At 37.4% G+C, this 22,644-nt stretch overlaps 2 protein-coding genes across 2 annotated transcripts in view; one reads left to right on the forward strand and one right to left on the reverse strand.

The window, feature by feature from the left end:
• plx (PTB_TBC1D1_like and TBC domain-containing protein plx) overlaps positions 1-14,359 on the reverse strand; it is a 79,417-nt gene extending 65,058 nt beyond the window's left edge. The window contains exons 1-3 of the mRNA XM_074109292.1: positions 14,233-14,359; positions 13,427-13,515; positions 11,419-11,524 (exon numbers count right to left, since the gene is read on the reverse strand). Of these exons, the coding sequence (XP_073965393.1) occupies positions 11,419-11,524; positions 13,427-13,515; positions 14,233-14,352 (315 nt within the window). The 5' untranslated portion in view covers positions 14,353-14,359. The remainder of the gene's footprint in view (positions 1-11,418; positions 11,525-13,426; positions 13,516-14,232) is intronic.
• A 4,337-nt stretch (positions 14,360-18,696) lies between these two features.
• The window catches only part of LOC141443925 (P protein-like), a 44,168-nt gene continuing 40,220 nt past the window's right edge, over positions 18,697-22,644 (forward strand). Inside the window, exons 1-2 of the mRNA XM_074109325.1 lie at positions 18,697-18,855; positions 20,038-20,165. Coding sequence (XP_073965426.1) covers positions 20,047-20,165 — 119 coding nt within the window. The 5' untranslated portion in view covers positions 18,697-18,855; positions 20,038-20,046. The remainder of the gene's footprint in view (positions 18,856-20,037; positions 20,166-22,644) is intronic.

The raw sequence follows: 22,644 nt of genomic DNA on the forward strand, positions 1-22,644 counted from the left end.
AATTTCTTTCCAAAAAAAAACTGCCTTAAAAATCATAAGAATCAAAACTGGCCAAGAGCGTGCCGGACACGCCCAAGATAGGGCTCCGTAGCCATTACGAAAAAATCAAGTAATATTTTTCTAAGGATTTAGAAAGAAAGAAAAAAAGAAAGAAAGAAAGAAAATACATTTATTCACAAGACAACAATATTATTAGGTACAAAAAAAAACAACACAAAGGTATGTGTCATTGCGGTTGTGAATCGGACACTGGCTCAGCATAATGCTGAAACGTTAAGAACACCCCAGCGCTGATTTTCAGCCAGCACCGTACCGTGTACCGGTTTAGTATTGTGTAAGTAGGGAATCTTCCAAGTTTAGGTATGCTATTTACTCTTAAACTACTAATAATTCTCAAGCAAACTTAACCGTTATAGTTTTCCTTGGAAGTTTGATATACTTACTACCATCCTGAATTTTTTCAATTTTTTCCACCCACAAGTGTAGATTTTAAAGGGGCGAGGGGCGCTAGATTTTAATGAAAATTTGCACTTTAAAGTTCAATATTTTGCAAACAAATCACTGAATCGAATCGAAGATTGGATGAGAAAAAAAAACACCCCCACTTCGTTTATGGGAAGTAGTGTAAAAAAAAATTTTTTTAATTATTTTATTGTACTGTGGGAATAATTACTAATTTTAAAGGAATTATATTTATTTATACAACATCAATTCGAAATGAAAAAGTCAACGTCAAAATCCACACATGCGCAATATCCATGATAAAAGCGGAAGCGGAAATACAGTCGCCACATCAGCCCCCCCGGAGACCTTTAGGGTCGATAAAAATCAGGAAAAACAACCTGACGACCAGAACGAGTAGTCCTAGAAGGTGTAGGAGTTGCTACAACCACAGGTGTTCTCGCAGGAACAGTGGTAGATGACGTAGAAGTGCTACCTGGTTCATCTGTTAGGATATAAGCAGGTTTCAGCCTATCGATCGAAACATTAGTAATTCGACCTGCTACGTCTATGGCAAAAAACTTATCATTTCTACTGACTACTTTATAAGGGCCAGCATAAGGTGGCTGCAAAGATCGTCGTACAAAGTCTTGTCTTATAAATACATGTGATACTGTCGACAAATCTTTAAAAACAAACACTTTAGAAGAGCCATGTCGTGCTACGGCCTTAGGTTGAAGTTTCTTCATATGAAGACGCAACCTAGTCAAAAAATCAGTATAGTCCGTCAGTCTGTCAGTAGTTGGTTCGAATAATTCACCAGGGAGCTTAAGCACTTCACCGTAAACTAGTTCGGCGGATGATGCGGACAAGTCCTCCTTCCATGAACTACGTACACCGAGAAGAACCAATGGAAGGGATTCTGTCCAGCTCTCGTCTGCGTGGCACATAATTGCTGCCTTCAACTGTCTATGGAAACGTTCAACAAGACCATTAGCAGCTGGATGATACGCAGTAGTTTTAAGATGATGTGAACCGATGATTGACGAAATTTTACTGAAAAGATGAGATTCAAATTGTCTACCTCTATCTGTGGTCACCTTTTCGGGGCAACCAAAACGTGATATCCACGTAGATATAAATGCCTTGGCTACATTTTCAGCCGTAATATCCGTAAGCGGAACTGCCTCAGGCCACCGCGTAAACCTGTCAACGGCGGTAAGACAATATTTGTATCCGTTAGAAATCGAAGTGGGCCTATAAGATCTACGTGGACATGGGAAAAACGGGCCGAAGGAAGTTTAAAATCATGCACTGGCGCATGAACATGGCGAGAAATTTTTGATTTCTGACAAGAAATGCACGTTCGCGCCCAGTTTCTGCAATCTTTCCTAATACCCGGCCACACATAGCGTTCAGTTACCATTTTTACGGTAGTCCTAACGCTAGGATGGCTAAGTCCGTGAATACTATTAAAAATTGACTTCCGGAATTCGGATGTAATAAATGGACGTTGAACTGGCCCGGACACATCGCAAAAAGTTTCGTATTCCCAAACGGTACCTTTTGCAATTTTAAGGATGAACCGATTTTGATCAAATTTCTCAGTTCTGTGTCCGTGGCTTGAGAGGCTGCTAAAGAGTCAGAGTCAAGTATGTCTGTTATGGCGTCAGTCCTAGACAGTGCATCCGCGACAACGTTGTCCTCACCAGCAATATAACGAATGTCGGTGGTAAACTGTGATATAAAATCAAGATATCGAAATTGTCGCGGTGAACACGAATCATGAGACTTTTTAAATGCGGATACTATCGGTTTATGGTCAGTAAGAACAAAGAACGGTTTTAGTTCTAACATATACCTAAAATATTTAACCGACTCATAAATAGCAAGGAGTTCGCGGTCATAAGCACTGTACTTGATCTGCGCTGGTGTTAACTTTCTAGAAAAGAAACCTAGCGGCTGCCAATGGCCTTGAACTTCTTGCTGTATGACAGATCCGATAGATAATTCAGACGCGTCCGTGACAACAGCCAAAGGAGCAGTTGGATCGGGATGTGCCAGAAGAGCAGCGTTAGCAATACTCGTTTTACAAGCATTAAAAGCCTCCTCCAAGCTGGGACTCCAATCAATACTGCTGTTGTTCTTCACTGATGGACCACTAAGCAGTCCATGGAGTGGAGCTTGTATCTTGGCCGCATTAGCCACAAAACGTCTGTAAAAATTTAACGCGCCTAAAAAACGCCTAAGCTCCCTAATTGTCTTAGGGCGTGAAAAATTTTGAATAGCCTCGACTCTATCACCAATAGGCTTAGTACCCTCAGATGAAACCATGTAGCCCAGGAACTCTATTTCCGGAACAGCCAATACGCATTTGTTAGGGTTAAGTAAAATGCCGTATTCGCTAAAGCGTTTAAATACCGTTCGTAGATGTTCCTGATGCTCTACATTATTAGCAGAAGCTACTAGTACGTCATCAATAAATGGAAAACAGTAATCCAGACCTCTAAGGACTTCATCCATAAACCTTTGAAAAGTTTGAGCGGCGTTCCTCAAACCGAAGCTCATGTAAGGAAATTCAAAAAGTCCAAAGGGTGTCGTGATTGCTGTCTTCGATACATCCTCTGGCGCAACAGGAATCTGATTGTATGCACGCACTAAATCCAACTTACTAAAAATCTTACAGCCTGATAAATTGTGCGAAAAATCAGCAATGTGGCGCACCGGATATCTGTCCGGTACCGTGCGAGCATTGAGAGCTCGATAATCTCCGCAAGGTCGCCAACCTTGGTCCTTTTTAGGGACAAGGTGAAGAGGAGAGGACCATGAGCTTTCAGATCTTCGCACGATACCGGTGCGCTCCATCTCTTCGAATTCCTGTTTCGCGATCTTCAAACGATCAGGTGCTAAACGTCTGGGTCTTGCGTAAACAGGTGGCCCAGGAGTTGTCCTAATAATGTTGGGTCTGGTGCTTACATTTACGTTCTTGTGATGTTCCAACTGGCCGCGTTATATCAGGATACTCTTGTAACAGCTTATGGAACGAAGAGTCACCTGTAACAACTTTTATTTGCGGGCAGGCACAAGTAGAAGCAACCAGAGCGACTGATGTGAGCGATGTAATGCTGTCAATTAGGCGCGCATTGCGAATATCAACAAGCAAATTGTAAAAGGATAAAAAATCTACACCTATTATCGGTTTACTCACATCAGCAATAACAAATCGCCAAGAAAAATCACGGCGTAAATTAAAATCCAGGGACAAACTCAACCAGCCATACGTAGAAATAACAGTATTATTCGCGGCCAAAAGCTCATAATTCGTTTTATGACGCCTTTGTCCACTTAAATAGCTTAAAGGATATACGCATAGGTCAGACCCAGTATCAACTAAAAATTGCACCTTAGTTTTAATGTCAGTAACAAATATACGACCCGATACAGCCGCACAATCACTAGTCGCTTCGAGCGACTCCCTAGCTAGTTTTTTGAGTAATTGCAAGGCGAGATACATTTAGCTGCTTTTTCTGCGAATTTAAAATGGTACCAGCAGAGACGTTTGCCACCGGCACGGGAACGGCTCCTGGACGAGTTGCCGCGCTTGGCACGTGACTTCGATCTTGCTCTGGTGTCACGATGTCTGTTCGATGTTGACATCGCATCGAATCTTTGCGTCAAAGCTTCAATTTTTCGGCCTAACTCGTCGATAGCAGACACAGGTAGCGATGGTGATGTCGACGTCGAAGCGGCAGCAACATGAGCAGTACAGTGCGAAGTAGCCTCGTGTACCTTGTCCGCGAGCAATGCTAGCTTCTCTAGCGGCATGTCTTCCTGCGTCGCGATAATGCTTTGAAGCAAAGTCGGCAATCGGCTTGACCATAGAGTCCGTATAAATTCATCAGGATAGTCGGGGCCCGCCTGGCTACGGATGTGACGGAAAAACTGGCTTGGCTTCCTGTCTCCGAGCTCCTCTCGCGACATCAATTGCTTCAGTTGCTCTGTTCGCGAAGCGGATAAGCGAGCTGTCAACTGCTGTTTCAATGTCTCGTACTTATTCGCGTCAGGCGGTTTAGTAATAATGTCCTCGACTTCGGACGCATATTTAGGCTCTAACACGGAAATTACATGGTAGAATTTCGTCGAATCCGATGTAATATTCGATAAGGCAAACTGTCCGTCTAGTTGCGCAAACCAAAGCGATGGTTTGTCAGGCCAAAATGGCGGAACCTTAATACCCACTCGATAAACCACTGCTTCACTTGGTTCCATACATTGCTCGAATTTTTCCTGCATGTTCGTAGTCGCGGGTCACCACTTATGGGAATAATTACTAATTTTTAAGGAATTATATTTATTTATACAACATCAATTCGAAATGAAAAAGTCAACGTCAAAATCCGCACATGCGCAATATCTTATGATAAAAGCGGAAGCGGAAATACAGTCGCCACATCACCATTGTGTCGGCATAGTTTGCATATATATTCGTGCAAAATTACAGCTTTCTAGCATTGATAGTCCCTGAGCAAAGCCGCGGACGGACAGACAGACAGACATGACGAAACTATAAGGGTTCCGTTTTTGCCATTTTGGCTCCGGAACCCTAAAAAACCGCATTCAAATCGGTCCACCCGTTTAAGAGCTACGGTGCCACAGACAGACAGACACACACACAGACATACAGACACACATAGCGGTCAAACTTATAACACCCCTCTTTTTGCGTCGGGAGTTCAAAATAAACGAATTATAGCATGGATAGGTAAAAACAAAAATCTGTAGAAGTTGACATTGTACGTTATTCAAAACGAAGGTTAAACCAATCATCGTATATTATAGTTCTTTTACAAATAAACATTAAGAATAATCATAATAAATACACCTATTATATTTGCTGATGGATAAAATCAGTGTCATTTTTTGCAAGCTTATTATTTCTACTTGATATAATATATCTTAGGTGTTATGTTTAGTTTAAGCGAATGTTTTAAAGGTAATGATTTGATTGTATGTTTTGTGCGTGTACAAGATTCATACTGCAAAGAATATAATGGAACACTTGACACCAATTGACCTAGTCCCAAGCTAAGCAAAGCTTGTACTATGGATACTAGGCAACGGATAAACATACTTATATAGATAAATACATACTTAAATACATATTAAATATACAGGACCCGAGCTGGGAATCGTACCCGGGACCTCAAGCTTCGTAGTCAGGCTCTCTAACCACTTGGCCATCCGATCGTCTAAAGTTGGGGGTTGTGACAGTTTTAACTCAATGAGGGCTATCGCGTATGAATTCGCCACTAGAGGCGCTAGTGTAGCGTGAGGTCTCCGAAATGTCAAATGTCATAGTTTTTGGGTGAGCTACGCGGGTTTATTTATAATTAGAATAATTTTGTGAATATTTTGCAATATCTGAAATTAGTTATGGCAAATATGCGTTCCGGGGCAATGAATGTCTGTGTTTTGAGACAGTTTTGTCTTTGGGAAACCTTTGTCCTCCCTTTTTTCCGAACAAAACGGGGACTATGCAACACTGTGGCATGCTCGATATTTTTATGGTACGGTTTTAAGGTGTATTAAATATGATTTTAATCTAAACTTTGTTTTCACGCCCGTAATAACAGACTTTGAAAGCCATACTTAAAAACCTCACGTAACAGTGCGCCATTTAGTGAGACAAAAAACGATAGCCCTCATTCCTTCATGCTTAATCTAAGCGTACTATAATAATAAAAGTTGATTGGCCCATATACTTAATAGTGTACGTCTACGTAGGCAAAGGAAAATAGCCAAATATACTTACACGTTAGTTTATATGCTGCGCTTATAATATTCGTCGCATCTACCACAAGTGAATCACATTAAAAATTAATTAGTTCAACTTCACAGTTCGTAGATTACACGCATTAAAAGGAATTTGTTTTCTTATCAAAACTTTGTAAACGACTTATTTTTAACACAAGTATCCGAACATACAGACAACGTAGGTATTAAAAAAGTATTTACGCGCCAAAACTTGGCATCACTTTGTTTTGTTTTTAAACGCGAAAACGATGGCGTCAAGCCATCCAGCTTAGTTTTGCACTTATTTAACACTAAATCCACATTTATCAGAACACGCGTGAAATATTCGACCTAAGTTTTTTTTACGACGCTAGCGTTTTTTTATCACAAAAAGGCGTAATTTATTGTGCCACTGCGTGAATTTTTTTACGCAGAATTTAATTTACTCTTCGACCACTTTGTTTCTAGTAAAGTCTCTCATTCAGGCTGTTTAATATGTGGAAGTATATCAAGTCCAGTTCACAGGCCATCAAAATTAAAAAAACACCGATCCAGAATTCGAAATTTGAAATCTGCGACACTGTTCTGTAGACAGCCGCCTGGCGGTAGAGCGGAGTGCATACTAAATCCAACATGGCTTCTTGGCAATTTGCCAGACAGCTGATATACAACAGCTCAATTAATTTGAATCCGAATAGAAATTGTTTATGGAGTGTTTTGTGGAGAAATTATGGCGTGGGTTGAGTGACTAAAACACTTCGATTTATTGGAAAAGTCACTGGATCTGAATTATAAAGCTTTTATTTCAGTATTACTGAGTTAGGCTGTCTTTGTTTCGTTTTAATGTTTTGTTAAAACAATAAAAAGGATTCACTGCTATTGGCCCATAGGTAGGTGTTCAAATAACAAGCAAAAAAAAATTTGCGTCACTTTTCAATTTTATGTTCGAAAGTCCAAATTCAGTTATTCCGTTTCACTTCCTACACAATTCTTAAAACACTGTTTCCTGTTCTTATAATATTTTTTTTGAAATATTTTATTAGATTTTTTTCGTTTAACTTGTAACACTACGCCACAGTCCGTAAAACAATTAAAAAAAATGCAATTTAGTTCTAATTTCAACCATACAAAGTGTCACCGGTAACACTGGCCACTTTGGACTAATCAAAAGAGGTCGACGAATTCTAATTTTGAAATGGCCATGATTTTAAAACGTCGGTTGTCAATGGTAATGAATATTCAAAGGTTATTGTTTATTTTTTTAATGTCAATGTCAAAGTGACAAGCAGTGGAATTATTTATAAGTAGATACATGTTTGATAAATCTAGACTTTTAAAGGGCGATTTGCTGGTTAAGTAAGGTTGCAGCTTCCTTCTTAACTGAATGAAGTTCAATTAAGATCTTTGTCACACTGTACAATATTTTTGGAAGACCTACATATCTAACGAAACCGTACACTATGTTTTCAGTTGAGACGAAAAAAAAACACCTCACTTTACGTGTATAACACGACCAAGCTAAGTTGGCACTAAACAAGAACAGTTCAAAATTTTAAATTCAACAAATAGGGACGAAAATTTTAGCATTAGCAGCTCTCATTCTTTGTCGATACACGTGTTACGAATTTTCGTCTCCTGTTTGTTGAATTTTAACTTTTAAATAAATTTTTGTTTGTCGTGTATAACTATAAGTTACCATCAGCCAAATACATGGTCTATCAATTTTTAAAAAAGTTCTTATCAAATTAATATGTCGCTAAAGTCGAACTTGTTTTATGACATGCAAACGATTATCAACTTTAGGGTGGTAGACCACATATTTGGCTGATGGTACCTACCACATTTTTTTTTATTTTATTTTTTTTAACACTGTCTGCGTGGTTCACATACATGGTAAAAATCCTGTACGATCATTTATCCCACAATAAAGCTACAAAATTTTAATGCGATACAAGAAAAAAAATCGAAAAAAAGTATAGAAATTGAGTCACAAGAAGACTATAATAATAGTATACAAAAGTTTTTTTTTTTATTTCAGTTGACTAGACGAACAGACGGACTTGATGAAACTATAAAAGTTCCTTTTAAGACTACGGAATCCTAATAACCTAACCAAAAAAATTGGGACACCCCCGACATTGTCACTTCAAAGTTTAATCTCTCAAAAACGGCTGACCCGATTTTGATAAAACATGTCTAAGAACCATCGCTAGAAACCCCGCTTTCAAATAAAAAAACGCATTCATATCGGTTTACACGTTTACGAGCTACGGTGCCACACACAGACACATAGACATACAGACACACATAGCGGTCAAACTTATAATACCCGCCTTTTTGCGTCGGGTGTCAAAAATATGTGGCTGGTTAAGACACGCCCATTGTATTCTTAAATTAAAAAAAAAACCTCCAACGACGTGAAAATATTTTTAATAGATAATCGTCAACGTAAACAATGCATAGTGACTTGTCTACAGAATATAAAGATGCAACGAATTCACTTTTAAATAATAAAACGCTTGCGACAGGATCTGGTACGTGCACGCCCGTTTGTCAAGAAGTGTGACAGATAATCGATCAAATTTTATAGTACCACATGTTAGTTTGATATGTTTGTCCGTTTTTCACTTCACGGGATCCACGTGATTTTTGGCATAGAGATAGTTTATGGGCCAGAGAGTGACATAGGCTACTTTTTATCCCGAAAAATGCACAGTTCCCGAGGCAAGAGCGCGCGATAACCGAATTCCACGCGGCGAAGCCGCGGGAATAAGCTAGTACTATATGTTTAATTTAATAAAATATTTATTCAGTATTCATTTACCTATCTGACAAAAACATATAACCTAACCTAACCAACTTCGAAAAGAACTTCGGTGAAGTTCAAATTTTAATATCCCAAAAACTTAACCAATTTTAATGAGACCTTACTATGAGATATAGCTAATGACTACTGCAAGGAAACTCGTTAAAATATTGCATCGAAATCGGTCCATCCGTTTGAGAGTTTCGATGCCACAGACAGACGGGCAGACATTGGTATCAAACTTATAACACTCCTCTTTTTGCATCGGTGGTTAAAAAGTCATTTTCGATCTGCAAAGCGTTTTGATTTGAATTTGACAATGTAAAGGTCAAGGTAGCATTTTACATACAAACGAATTTATTCAGTGAATAAATAGTAATATGTTTACGGAAGCTTTTACGGAAGAGTTTTAGTTTTCAATGATGACTCCATTGTGTTGATAAAATTATATCATTATCGAAAAACAAATAAAATTTTGACAACGAAGGCACCCATAATGAAGTGTTCTGTAATGAAATAAATTTCTCTTAAAAATTACATTTTTAATTGAAGTTTTTTGTTGACAAACCAGCATTATCATCCAACTTACAGATGTATACCAAATTTCAAGTGGATCAAAATGAACTTGTAAGATTTGACCCAACAACAACAAACGAACAGGGCAAGTTAAATAAAAGCTTGTAAACCTGCTTTCAAATAAATAAAAAAACGCATTCGAATCGGTCCACCCGTTTAAGAGCTACGGGGCCACAGACAGACACGCACACAGACACACATAGAGGTAAAACTTATAACACCCCTCTTTTTGCGTCGTGGGTTAAGAATGTTTATTTGTCAGAAACAGCCGTCGCCTTTACCTACCACTTAACAAAAAGGAAAAAAAGCAAATATCTAATATGTAAGTACATTGATATATCCACGATGAAAATGGAGGGGTGTTATAAGTTTGACGCTAATGTCTGTCTGTCTGCCTGTAGCATCGTAGTTCTCAAACGGATGGACTGATTTCGATGCGGTTTTTTTCCATGAAAGCGAGTTTCCTTAGCAATCCGAACGAGCGATAGCGCGATAGCGAACCGAGCTGAAAGCGATCCGAAAGTAAAATGTTCTGAGTATCAGCGTGGCCGAAAGTTTCGGCAGTTTAAACCGAACCTTCGGCCGAAACATGATTTCTTAACCGAAACGTACCGAAACCGAAACTTCGGTCAGACACCGCTACTGCACCCGTTGGGAACTTATGTTGTAGACGCTTTGTCTATCTATAGCACAATAAGTAAAGCGTTTATTATGAACCGACTCCGCTGTTTTACTCTGTGACTTGAAGATAATCTGTCATAAGGATGACAATGACGGATGATAAACACACACACCTTAGGTGCAGATTATGCATAATAATAATAGAATTCTCAATAGAAAACAATAGTTTTTATTTAAAAAAACTAGCTTTTTGCTGACTAGATTTTTTGGTGGGCACGATTTTGTAGCTCTGATGATGAACTCCGATTGAGTTCGAAACGCGTAGACGCAGTGTGGTGATGGATGATACACACAGAAACGGTTGGGTTTGTGTGATGTATGAGTATCCTTACAGTGTGGTGGTCGAAGCATAAACACACTGTTGCATTATATATGGTAAAGTCGCGGGTGAGCAAATAACTGTTTAAAGTAGTTCATTTAAGTACCTCCGTAAAGTCCCTAACGCCTAATTCAATAAACTATCCCAAGTAATAAATTAGTGATTATATTTATGTGACTGATACATAATGAAAGGCATTAAAACGCGAGGAGGAGAAAGGCGTTAAAACGAGCGCTAGCGAGTTGAATAATAAATAATATCTTAAGAGTATTTAATGCCTAACTATGTACCTACAGTCACATACATAATTTTATCTACTTGTACCTACATGCATATCATAAGTTCTCTAAAATATGTAGGTACCTACCTGCATTTTCGAGTTAGTGGTTTTTGTTTGTACTTAGGCATAAAATCTCAGTTTCAATAAATGACTGACAGTGACAGTTATCGTTTTTTTTAATTCATGAACAATCTAGACTTGAGTCGATTTTTAGTTTTACATAAAATAAAAAATATAAAAAAACATACAGGAACTTTTTGGTTTGTGCCTGTTGACACCTGATTACCTTGGTCTTAGGTGAAATATTTACTTTATGCACTAGAGGATAAAAAGTAATTTATGTCACCTAGATCCAGCATAAATACCAACTTAACACAAGACACAACAGTAAAATTATTAAGTACGATAGTTAATTTCGCACAATTTTTTTAACATCAACTTGAAAAAAATTAGAGGTGCAATAGGTCAAACCACTAAGCCACCACGGCTTTTTTCATATATTTTTGATAATAATAAACATACCTCATGGACGCTATTCGCTCGGAACAGGTAGCAATGCAGCAGAGCCTCCTTCTCATTGAGGAGTATGTAGAACAGCTCCTCAGGTCGCCCTGGTACTTGACTGGCCCTGGCGAGGAAGTCACACCATCAGAACTTTACTAATACACTCATCCAAAGGTACTTGCAATACCCCTGGTGTTGCAGATGGCGGTGGTGATCTCTTACCATCAGGAGACCCACTTGAAATGAGCAAGACGGCCATCCAGTCAAATAAAAAAAATACTTTTGATTTATCAAATCAAATACACAACTGAAGAGTGACGGTTAGTAGAGTAGGCAACCCTATCACGCGTTTGTGTACCGTGCCGACGTAGGTAATTATATCTAGGACGCTGCCGAGACGGAATACCTACTGCTCCTTCTTACAAGCTTTTATTTAGTTTCACCTGTCCCGTTGTCTGTCTATCTGTCTTGTCTTCAAATCTTGCAAGTATAATTTGACCGACTTCCACTAGTCAGATTGACTTCAAATTTGGAATACTTCTGTAAATCGCGTGACAACACAATATAGTAGTCACATCCCGGTAGTCCAGCCAGGATCGTCTCCGCAGGACCGAACTCTTCAACGGTTAATAGCATCGACTTGAAATTTGGTATGCAAATGTAGTTTGGGTGACAATGCAAGTACAGTCAGCAAAAAAGGCTTTTATGAAAAATGTTTTTTTACCAAAAACTTTTTATAATGTAATGCAAGTGGCGCTGTTCAGCAGCGGACGTCTTCCGACTGATGATGATGATGTCAATGACCTCTTTATTGAACACCAACACATAGTATGCAGTACAGAAAGCAATAGGCGACCCTATCGCTGCAGAGCGATCTCTTCCATGCAACCTTTACAAAAGAGAGAAGGAATAAATTTTGGCAGGCGGTGCAATTTGCGGGAACGCTGTGGATGCGGAAAGCACAAGACTGGTCTGAGTGCAGAGCCTTCGGGGAGGCCTATGTCCCGCTGTGGACGTCTTTCGGCTGACATGATGATGATGGTGGTGCAATTTACAGTAGATTAGAGCAAAATCAAGAATACATAAAACTAACCATTACAATAGGCATAATAATTATTCAACATAAACATTATTACGTGTACGTGTAGTACGTGTGCATGTGTGTGTGTGTGTGTGTTTGTGTGTGTGTGTGTGTGTGTGTGTGTGTGTGTGTGTGTGTGTGTGTGTGTGTGTGTGTAAGTGTGTGTTTCAGTGTATGTTTTGTGTGCATTTGTTTGTAACAGAATATCTACACCTAAGTAATTTTAAGTTAAATAACTTAGAGGAGCGGTGTACTCCTGTACGAGTACCTATCATGATTACTCAATAACACCCCTCTTTTTGCGTCGGGGGTTAAAAAGAGGCACGAGCACAGTTTATTAATTAACTTAGTTTTTTTGTTGTGCGTAGTTTTTCAAACTTTCTAAAATTAAGATGTGGCAATAAAGATATATATTTTTTAAGATAACAATTAAATTATTTTTCATTTTCATTTTCAGAATTCACGGTTTAAAAATAAGCAAGTTGATAAAAATCGAGTTCTATGGACAACCGGAACAATGCCTAGTAGGCCTACACTGACTCAAATAACCGACTTGCAATATATTATGCATTGCGAGACCACCGACGCAAAAAAAGGGGTGTTATAAGTTTGACCGCTATGTGTGTCTGTCTGTGTCTCTATATGTGGCACCGTAGCTCATAAAAGGGCTGACCAATTTGAATGCGGTCTTATATCTTTCAAATCAGGTTTTCTAGCTATGGTTCTTAGACATGTTTCATCAAAATCGGCTTAGTCGAGGATTTTCCAACTTTTCGTTGGTTAGGTTATCATTTTCAGAAGCTGGATGCGTTAAGCCGTGGACAGGGCGCAGCAGTGGACTGCTGGAGGCTGATGATGATGATGATGATGATGATGATGGTGAAGACTATTACGATCTCGATGATGGTGATGGTGATGATGATAGATAATGAATAAATCACGTACCTTATAATATCAACGAGCCTATGAACGATGACTGGCTCAAAGTTCTCATTGTATGCATTAAGGCAGCCTTCTTCAATAGTCACGCTTAGCTGCAACAATAAAATACATTTTTAATTATTTATTTCCACTTTGACCGATAGAGATCCCTTGAAGGGATAATAAGATCGCCTTTGTGCAAGTATCTCAACGGTTATCAGTTGTTTGTTTATTTATTTTAGTATAATTAAGGATTTACATACGTATATATTTTCTTCAAAATTGTTTTCATGCCTCACATAGTTTTTTTACTCATTCGTATAATCGTTTAAAATTTTTACATTTGTAATAATTTCAAAGCATATAAACGTTTGGTACAATTTGAAATGTATCTTTGTCGTAAGTTTTTGTGTGTTTTTATAGGTCTTGTACATATTATACTTATCAAAAATTATTTAAGCCAGCTGTGCGTTACCTTATGTACTTATAATAAAGTCTTTAAAATTAAATATTTTTATATCAAATGATAAACATACAAAATAACAATTAAACCAAACCTATGTAAATATATTTTGAGCGATATTTGAAAATGATATTGTAACAAATAACTCACGTCTCAAGTCAAATTTAGCTCGACATATTTCGGGCTATTTCGTAGCTCTTCATAGGAGCACAGGACTATGTAAATATAATATTACAAGTATTGCTATATGACACAACAATTATATGAAACGAAAATTATAGCGACTAACATTATACGAAATATTTTTATACGCATCATTACGAATACGAATGAGCAAAAGTTTTTAAAGCGTACTGCAAATACCGACCTTGTCTTCAGTGCCGGTAGCTCTTATTTCCCTCAGCAGCCACGGCAGCATGACATTTGACAGGCGACGATCCGTGGCTGTAAAACCGAGGTACGTCACCGATGTCAGTCGAGTCTTCATGATGTCACTGTTGACCAAAATACTCAATCATCATCATAATCAGCATGTCAGCCCAAAGACGTCCACTGCTGGACAAAGGCCTCCCCCAAGGCTCTCCACTCAGACCGGTCTTGTGCTTTTCGGTTATAGGCCTCCAACAAGATGGAGCGACGACCTGGTTAAGATCGCGGGATCGCGGTGGAAAATACTCAATGAAATCTTTGACTTATTGAATCAGGCGTTACTTTGCGTAGAAACATGTCAATGAACTATAAAACAATTATTTTGCTCACCCGCGACTTTGTGATAGCTACGTGTATGCAAGAAATGTGTGTTCATACAGTTCCTCCACCTCCACACTGTAAGAACACACGCAAATCACACAAACCCATCTTGATAGATGATCTTGGTGGTGATCCACCACACTATAAATGACTCTGACGGACTGCTCTGGTTGAGTTCTAAACGCGTCAGTGTAGTGTGGTGGTGGTGATAGATGGGTTTGTGTGATTTGTGTGTGTTCTTGCAGTATGGAGGTGGTCTGTGTGTCTATCTGTGGCACCGTAGCTCTTAAACGGGTGAACCGATTTGAATGCGGTTTTTTTTTATTTTAAAAGCAGGTTTTCTAGCGATGGTTCTTAGACATATTTTATCAAAATCGGTTCAGCCGTTTCCAGATCATCAGCTCTTTTGTTCGCTGCGGTAGAAATCTTAGACGCGTAATGGGTATTTACTTTACTTTCAATCATATTTGGGACCTAAAATTTTAAACACCCATGTATGCTATATAACTATGCAAGATTATAGAATTCTCGGCCTGATTCAATGATTTGTTTACGAAATATTCAAATTTAAAGTACAAATTTTCATAAAAAACGAGCGTCCCCCCCTCTCACTCTAAAATCTAAGCCGGTGGGTGGAAAAATTTGAAAAAATTCAGGATGGTAGTAAGTATATCAAACTTTCAAGGAAAACTATAACGGCTAAGTTTGCTTGAGAATTATTTTGTTCGTAATGGCTACGGAACCCTATTTTGGGCGTGTCCGATACGCTCTTGTTTTGCCATCGCATCTTGCTTCTCAACTAGCTTACTGAAGTTTACTGCACCTAACTGAGAAAGGAATATAAATACGAACTTCTCCGACAAAACACGATGGAAAAACATTATTCAATACATCTGTAACTCGTAACTCGTTTGCATATGCTATTTTAAAAACACTCATGTTACGTGCTTGCATCGGCTGTGTAAATATTTGGTCCTTTTTAGGGTTCCGCGCTTCTACAGGAAAAACCAAATGTCGGTAAAAAATAAATCGAGCAAAAATATGAATTTATGTAAGTAAGTATTTAAAAGTTTTTGTTAAAAATGTAATTTTTTGGAGGTATTTGTTGTTTGTACATAATGCATTTATCATCATCATCATCCCAGCCTATATACGTCCCACTGCTGGGCACAGGCCTCCTCTCAGAACAAGAGGGCTTGGGCCATAGTTCCCACGCGGGCCCAGTGCTGATTGGGAACTTCACACGCACCATTGAATTGCTTTACAGGTTTGTGCAGGTTTCCTCACGATGTTTTCCTTCACCGCAAATGCATTTATATTTATTCAAATGTTTTGTTCTATTTGTCGTTCCTTGTTTTTTGATTGCTCTTCTCTACCACTCAAAAGTTGACTGGCAGGGTGCTCCACTTCTTTTTTTACCCGACTACGAAGTAGGAGGGTTATGTATTTGACGCGTATGTATGTATGTATGTATATTCCTATGTCCTCTCGTAACTACTCAACGGCTTAACCGATTTTGATAAATGATACGTCATTGGATTCGTCTTAATGACGCGAGTGACACTGGGTACATGAAGTTCTTAAAAAATCAAAATGGCGGATTTTTGGGCGCCAAATTGTAAGTTTCTAAAAAATGATTTTTATTTAAACCTGTCGAGTGGGGTATCGAATGAAAGCTAATAATTAGCCCATTCTAAAAATATATAGGTTACAACCGTTTTAATATACCATTTTCACAGAAAAGTGTGAAATAAAACAATAAATTTATAAAAAAAACCCGACTGCCTTAAAAAATGCTAAAAAGAAGAAAACAAGTCTAGTGGGCTAGAACTTTGTTGAGTAGCTAACTTAAAGTTCAACAGTCGGGACCCATTTAAATCGTGACGCTCAAAAAAGCTTACCTAATGGGTCCCGACTGTTGAAGTTAGCTACTCAACAAAGTTCTAGCCCACTAGACTTGTTTTCTTCTTATTAGTTAGTATTTTTAAGGCAGTCAGGTTTTTTGTGTTTTTTTTTAATTTGTAACCTTACATACAGCCAAGGGCAAAGATATCGACACGGCCAAAGTTGCAAAAATATGTATACACGGCCTTAATGTTATGTGCATAAAGTCGTATAGGTATATATATTTTTGTAACTTTGGCCGTGTCGATATCTTTGCCCTTGACTGTACATTGCAAGTTAAATATCAATCAATCAATTCAAAAAAGTTTAAAAACCACCGATATTGTCGATCATTTCAAAGTTTAATATTTCTAAAACGGCTGCACCAATTTTGATAAAACACAGCTAAGAACCACTGCAAGGAAACTCGTTCACAAGAAAACTGCATTGAAATCGGTCCATCCATTTAAGAGCTACGATGCCATAGACAGACAGACAGACATTGACGTCAAACTTATACCCCTCTTTTTGCATCGGGGGTTTAAATAATGCCCGATTTGCTTACATTTTGCATCTTTATTTCTAATTATAAATAAAACTGGTTTTAAAAAATCATAAATTTCAAAATTATCGTGTTTTAAGTTATCTAAGTAAATAAATTTGCCAAATTGCTTAAGTACAAGATATTACTTAACTAACTAAAAATATTTAACTTACCTTCTACTGTAATTTTCAGTTACATAAGTTAACTACGAAAAAAATCCATATGGTACCTACACCAAATCACACTTATGTTCCTTTATTATTATTGAACCATTATTTAAATATACCTATGTAACTATGAAGGCAAATATACACATAAACCACAGCCGAAGTAATCGATAATGCTAAGTTATTATGTTTTAGAAACCAATAAACTTGAATTAATCAAGTATTTAACGTCCGATTTCACTTATTTATACGAAATTACGTTTTTTTTTTCATTCATACACAATGGAAAACTGTCTTCAAATAATCTATGGAAGTATCGAGGAAGAAACACAACCATAACAAACCTGGATCGAAATAACAACTGAACTGAAGAAGGAAAGTCTTACCGTTCTTGTCGTGCCTGGAGCATTTGATTTTAACGCCATCTAGCGGGGGACAGCGGCACTAACAAGGCACCCTGCTTTCATACTTTAGGCCGATTTCCAAGAGCTAGCGGCGTGTGAAGTATTTCAACTACGTTTTCAAATAGTTAACACACAGATAATTTTATTCACTCATAAAATGTATTTAAAAAAACCAAAGTAGGCATCTTTCAGTAATGAAAATAGGACGCATAATCTACTATTAGAAATTAAGCATTATTTTTTTAATTTGGCGTGAATGAGGGCTATCGTTTTTTGTCTCACTAGATAGCGCACTGTTGCTTGAGGTTTTTAAGTATGGCTTTCAAAGTCTGTTATTACGGGTGTGAAAACAAAGTTTAGATTAAAATCATATTTAATACACCTTAAAACCGTATCATAAAAATATCGAGCATGCCACAGTGTTGCATAGTCCCCGTTTTGTTCGGAAAAAAGGGAGGACAAAGGTTTCCGAAAGACAAAACTGTCTCAAAATTCAGACATTCATTGCTCCGAAACGAATATTTGTCATAATTAATTTCAGATATTGCAAAATATTTACAAAATTATTCTAAATATAAATAAACCCGCGTAGCTCACCCAAAAACTATGAGATTTGACATTTCGGAGACCTCACGCTACACTATCGCCTCTAGCGGCGAACTCATACGCGATAGCTCTCATTTAAACGCCAATAAACAACAGAAACTCTGAAAAGAATTTTATGTTTGAATTTAAATACTGCGACATCTATTGTGCAATAGTAAAACAAAAACTGACGGCAGCGTCGTTGAAGATGAGCTTTAAAGTTAGTTCAGCAGCTGACAACAGATGTCGTGCTTATCAAGTCTATATATTAGTTTATCCTCTCACCAATAGATGGCACTTGCTACTTCAGGTTAAATTTATTTCATTTAAAATGTAATCTACTAATTTAATATAATAACAATACCAAAATGCTGCTTATTTCCTTAATTATACTTTTTAACGAATCTTTTGTACTTGCAAGCGGCACTAACCTATATCTGTCATTAAACTTAATTAAATTAAGTTGGTAAAAGTACGACATAACTACTTCCCGCATTTTGTCGACTACACGTATTTTATTTCAAACAAGTGGGTATTTTTCCGCCATGCCAAAGACGACTTTTACAAAATATTTTTACACAGATATTGTTCCATGATAATGTTTTAATTAAAGTTTTAATTGTGCGTTTAATACACATACGGATAACATTTCACCAGTGAGTACCTACTATAATTTACTAAAATCTATGAAAACACAAAAAATAAGCTTATTTAAAAACAAAAGATGCGGAAGTCTCGACATCAACATGGCGACCGATTTTTAGGCTTCCTTACTTGAACGTTGCCGAACAGAACCCTAATAATGTCGCTGTCCGTCCGCCCATCACAGGACTGAATCTCATGAACCGTAACAGATAGCTGAAATTTACTTATACTGAAGTTATTTTGGATGCTATAATACAACAAATAATAAAATTAAAAACCCGACTGCCTTAAAAAATACCGAAAAGAACAAAACAAGTCCAGGAGTTCAACAGTCGGGACTTATTAGGTACTAAGAATTTTTGAGCTGGTCACGATTTGAATGGGTCCCGACTGTTGAACTTTAAGTTAGCTACTTAACAGAGTTCTAGACCTAGACTTGTTTTCTTCTTTTCAGTATTTTTGAGGCAGTCGGGTTTTTAAGAAATGCCCGAAGGAGGGTTATAGGTACTTTTCGAGCGTATGTATGTTTAAAATATTATAAATATGAAAGATTGTGAGTGAGTGAGTATGTTTGTTACTTCTTCACGCTGAAATGGCTGGACGGATTTGGATGAAATTTGGCGAAAAGTTAGTTTATAACCTGGATTAAAACATAGGATACCTACTTCTTATCTCGATATCCCTAGGGGGTGAGGATAAAATCTCAAAATAACAACCGCTGGGCTTAGTCACGAAATTTGTTGGACCTCTGGAATAACATATAGGCTACCTTCTATCCAGATATTCCCACGGCATAGAGATAAAATCTTGAAATTTCAACCGCTGGGCTTAGAGTTTTGAAATTTTGGACAGTTGTTCTTAACAAAACCTCAATGAAGACCATGATTATAAATTTTGGGAATTCCCAGGAAAATTTTGTAAATTTCGGAAATTCAATTCTAACTACCTACCAGACCGAATAGTTTACGTGTGCGAAGCCGCGGGTAAACTCAAGTATAACAAAATGTACATTATATACGTTTCTTTATACTCTGGGTAGACTAGAGAAGATCGCTTTTAAGCGATAACACCGCATTGTCTGCCATGTATTATTTTAGTTTTTTGTTAAATCACCGTATCTACTGTTACGTGTTATGCATTAAGAATATTTGTATAGATTAGCATTGTGTTAATAGTTTTGTTCTGGTATCCAGGTCTCCACAATGTCAAACCCCCGTCTCTCGTCCTCGGCCTCCAGTGAAGGGCGTCGGCCGAAGAACGGACTCAAACTGGTCTCTGGGTCCAGCTGTGACGCTGACGTCTCCAACGGCGATGGTGAACGGTATATATCATCCATCATCTCATAAAGTTAGTCTGTTCAAACCTAGCGGGGCTACTCCGAAATTCGAAAATCGAAATACGTGTCGTTCCGTCCCTGACACTTGTACTATGAAATACGAGAGTGAGAGGAACTGTACGACACGAACTTCGATTGGCGAATTTCGGAGTAGGCCCCCAAGTCCGTAGCGAGCACCGTACAAGGGTGGCATTGTCAAGAAGGCGGCAAAACCAAATATCAAATTCAAAATTCAAATCAAATTCAAATCATTTATTCAGTAAATAGGCCGCAATGGGCACTTTTACACGTAATTTTTTAAACTACCAGCGCTTTCGGAAAGACCATCATTGCCAAGAACAATGCGCCGCAAGAAACTTGGCAGTCATTTTTTCAAAATAAAATAATTACAAATAAAATACTTAAAAACTACAGTAAAAAATACAAACCGAAACGAGAACCAAACATTCTCATATTTGCATGAGGTTGTATATGCAGGGGCGGTTTAAGAGAAGTATCTTAGTTCCATTCTCCATACAAATACAATACAACAAATACAAATATTTTATTCATATAACATTGTACACGGTAATTATTATTAACAAATTACAAATACAAACGTAGTCCCGGTCTCATTTGAAAACTAGGCAACATAAATAGATGAAATTTTGTAAGTATGGAATAGACGTAATCTATGCCTGTGGTTTTCCAGATTTTCATATAAATGTGTAATATCAGAATTACAGGAGCTCAAAAGTCGACAAAAAGGATGTCAACTTTGCACGAAAAATATCATGATTCCAAGTATTTAACATAGTCGATATGATATACCATTGAAGGCAGAGATCGCTACGCCAACGCAATGTCTACGAATTATTTCCAAACATCCTGTCTATGATATGATAATTAGTTTTATCTACATGCATATCATAACTTCCCTATTATATGTTCAGAAACGACTATCAAATGGCCTTTATTAAGAAACCTGGTATCTGCGGGTGCATCTTAATGTTCACATTAAAGTACAGTGCATCTTCTTAAAGTATCGGTAATACTTTTTTTAACAATGCATATCTGTACATATTGTAGAAAACTTATGACATGCATGTAGATAATAATTATTATTCAAAGTCAAAGTCAAAGTCAAAATACAGGCCATATCTGAACATATTATAGAAAACTTATGATATGCATGTAGATAAAGTTATGTATGCGGCTATACATAATTAGGCATTAAAACACTCGTGTGATCTTATTATGAAACGAGCCGAAGGCGGCTCGTTTCATAAAACCATCCCGTACTTTAATGCCTCTCATTATGCACCAGCCACATAAATAACTATTATACTAAGTACGCCTTAGATAGGTAGGTACCTTTAATATACCATAAACTCTTCTTACGATTCTGTTGTCACACAGGTTCCGTAGAAGCAAAATAAACAACATTGACGTCCGGGTAGCCCGTGGTTAGTGAACCTGACTACGAAGCTCACGGTCCTGGGTTCGATCCAGATCGGGGCAAATACGACTGTTTTTTTTTTTTTAATTATTATTTTCTCAAATAACAATACATTGTTTAAAGAAAATTATCTGCCAAACTGCATGACAGTTAGTTGGCAGAAAAAAATTAGCTCTCTAACACTGTTCTTAATATAAATCCTTAAAAATAAATACATGCATGTATAAAGGCATGCAAGGGGATGTACATTAACTCCACTTCCGCCAGGTCATGTAGGTACTTTATCACACATATATAAAGCAAACTATTTTTAATTTTATTTTTATATGTAATTTTAGAAGGTTTACAATATATTAGAGTTTCCATCTCATTAAGTATTCTAGGTATCATATATTTTCTTGTACGCTAGCCATAATAGTTACAGATCTTAGGTACACGCAATTTTCGTTTATTTATTTCTCAATTTACACTTCTAGTTGGGTATGTATGATTGATAGGTACTTTAAATTGACTCGAGTTATACTCTTCCAATGCTAGTAGAAGCGAACACTTTTCATGAACTGGTAGCACCCTACAAAGTAGAAATAATCTATCATACACCTCGTTACATTTTTCTTTGGTTCTTTTGTTTACAAGATATTTTAAGAATCTAATTTGTATTTTTTAATTTTTTTTCTGTGATCTATATAATTATTTTACTTATATTATAAATGCGAAAGCTTGTGGGTGAGTGAGTGAGTATGTTTGTTACTCCTTCACGCTGAAACGGCTGGACGGATTCGGATGAAATTTAGTATGTAGGTAGCTGAACATCTAGAATAAAACATAGGCTACTTTTTATTCCGATATATTCCCACGGGATAGGGATAAAATCTCGAAATAACAACCGCTGGGCTTAGAGTCATGAAATTTGACATGATTGTTTTTAATGTAACGTCAATGAAAATCACGATTTTTATTTCGGAAATTCCCATGGTGTTTTTAAAAATACCAAAATTTCAATTCATCTGCTGAATTTATTGATTT

Source organism: Choristoneura fumiferana, chromosome 28, assembly GCF_025370935.1.
Source record: "Choristoneura fumiferana chromosome 28, NRCan_CFum_1, whole genome shotgun sequence".
Lineage (NCBI taxonomy): Eukaryota > Metazoa > Arthropoda > Insecta > Lepidoptera > Tortricidae > Choristoneura > Choristoneura fumiferana.